The 1284-nt window shown below is 42.2% G+C and overlaps 1 protein-coding gene across 1 annotated transcript in view; it reads left to right on the plus strand.

The window, feature by feature from the left end:
- The first annotated feature begins 444 nt into the window (after positions 1–444).
- The window catches only part of LOC134189293 (lysoplasmalogenase TMEM86A-like), a 1009-nt gene continuing 169 nt past the window's right edge, over positions 445–1284 (plus strand). The window contains exons 1-2 of the mRNA XM_062657528.1: positions 445–549; positions 607–1284. The exon at positions 607–1284 is cut by the window's right edge and continues 169 nt beyond it. Of these exons, the coding sequence (XP_062513512.1) occupies positions 535–549; positions 607–1284 (693 nt within the window). The 5' untranslated portion in view covers positions 445–534. The remainder of the gene's footprint in view (positions 550–606) is intronic.

Here is a 1284-nt window from a genome sequence, read left to right on the forward strand (position 1 = left end):
TCAATCGATTAAAAAATTGCTCACACACCTAGACAGAAAATATTGTAACTTTAGATCTGATTATTAATATTAATATTTGTAGCAAAAATGGTCGTTTCAACTCTGTACGTATTATTTTTAACTAAGAACTTTGCTGAGCCGCAAACAAATACAACAATTGTCTACGTCATAACAGATACGTCATCAAAATGACGTCACCCATAATTCAATTTATAATTCAATTATTAATTAATCAACATATGCACGTATGTCTGTAACTATAAATAACTTTAGTCAGATTTTTATTTATATTAACTACTTTAATTAATTAATTAATTATATTGTTAATTTATATTAATTACTTTTACTGTTTCAATTTCATTTAGTGGGCATGTCAATACGTCAACACGTTTCCGCCTTCCGGCTTCCCAAACTGCAAAACGTAACAGACTTGGCAAGGACAACCGGAAACCAAGATGACACAACGCCGGTGACTGGTCACCTCAAGTCACATGACACCAAGCGATAGCGTCATCTGGACCTATTGCGTTCTCAATGGATCTTGCAGAGGCAAGTAGACCACTCGCTCTTGACTATTGACTGCATTTGAGTTGTTTGTGTGTGTAGACTACCGCTGGGTTGGCGGGAACGGCTCTAACTCTCATTCCTTTCACTCTCTCATCAGCTTTCTATCTCATCTACTGGCTACCCTTTCATGAGAGACCCTCACACACCACTGCTGCCGTCAAATGCCTTCCCATCATCTTCCTCTGGTTCTTTGTCTATAAGCAAGGCATTCACCGGCCCTACAATCGCAGGATTCTTGCCGGATTGGTCGCCAGTTGTCTTGGTGACGCCCTACTTGTCTACAAGGGCGACTACTTTACTGTCGGATTGCTCTCGTTTGCTGTTGCGCAGAGTATTTATTCACTGGCGTTCGGGTTGAGGCCTTTCAAGGCGAAAGTCGGAGCAGTGAGTGGAGCACTCGGTGTGCTCTCCTATTGGTTGATATATCCGGGACTTACCGGTGTGATGACATGGTTGGCGCTTATTTATATTGCTCTGTTGGTGTTGATGTTTTGGAGGGCGGTCGCACGGGCGATGCAGATTTTAGTTAATCGGAAGTTCTTGCCGTTGGCGTTGAGTCTGATGGCGGGCGGACTTTGCTTTGTCGTGTCCGACTTTGTGATCGCTTTCGATAAATTTCGTTTCTCGGTGCCGTTGAGTGACTATATTATCATGATCACGTATTATGCGGCTCAACTCGGCATCAGTCTATCTGTGATCCAAATGAGAAAAGGAAAG

This window comes from Corticium candelabrum, chromosome 13 (genome assembly GCF_963422355.1).
Source record: "Corticium candelabrum chromosome 13, ooCorCand1.1, whole genome shotgun sequence".
Taxonomy (NCBI): Eukaryota; Metazoa; Porifera; class Homoscleromorpha; order Homosclerophorida; family Plakinidae; genus Corticium; species Corticium candelabrum.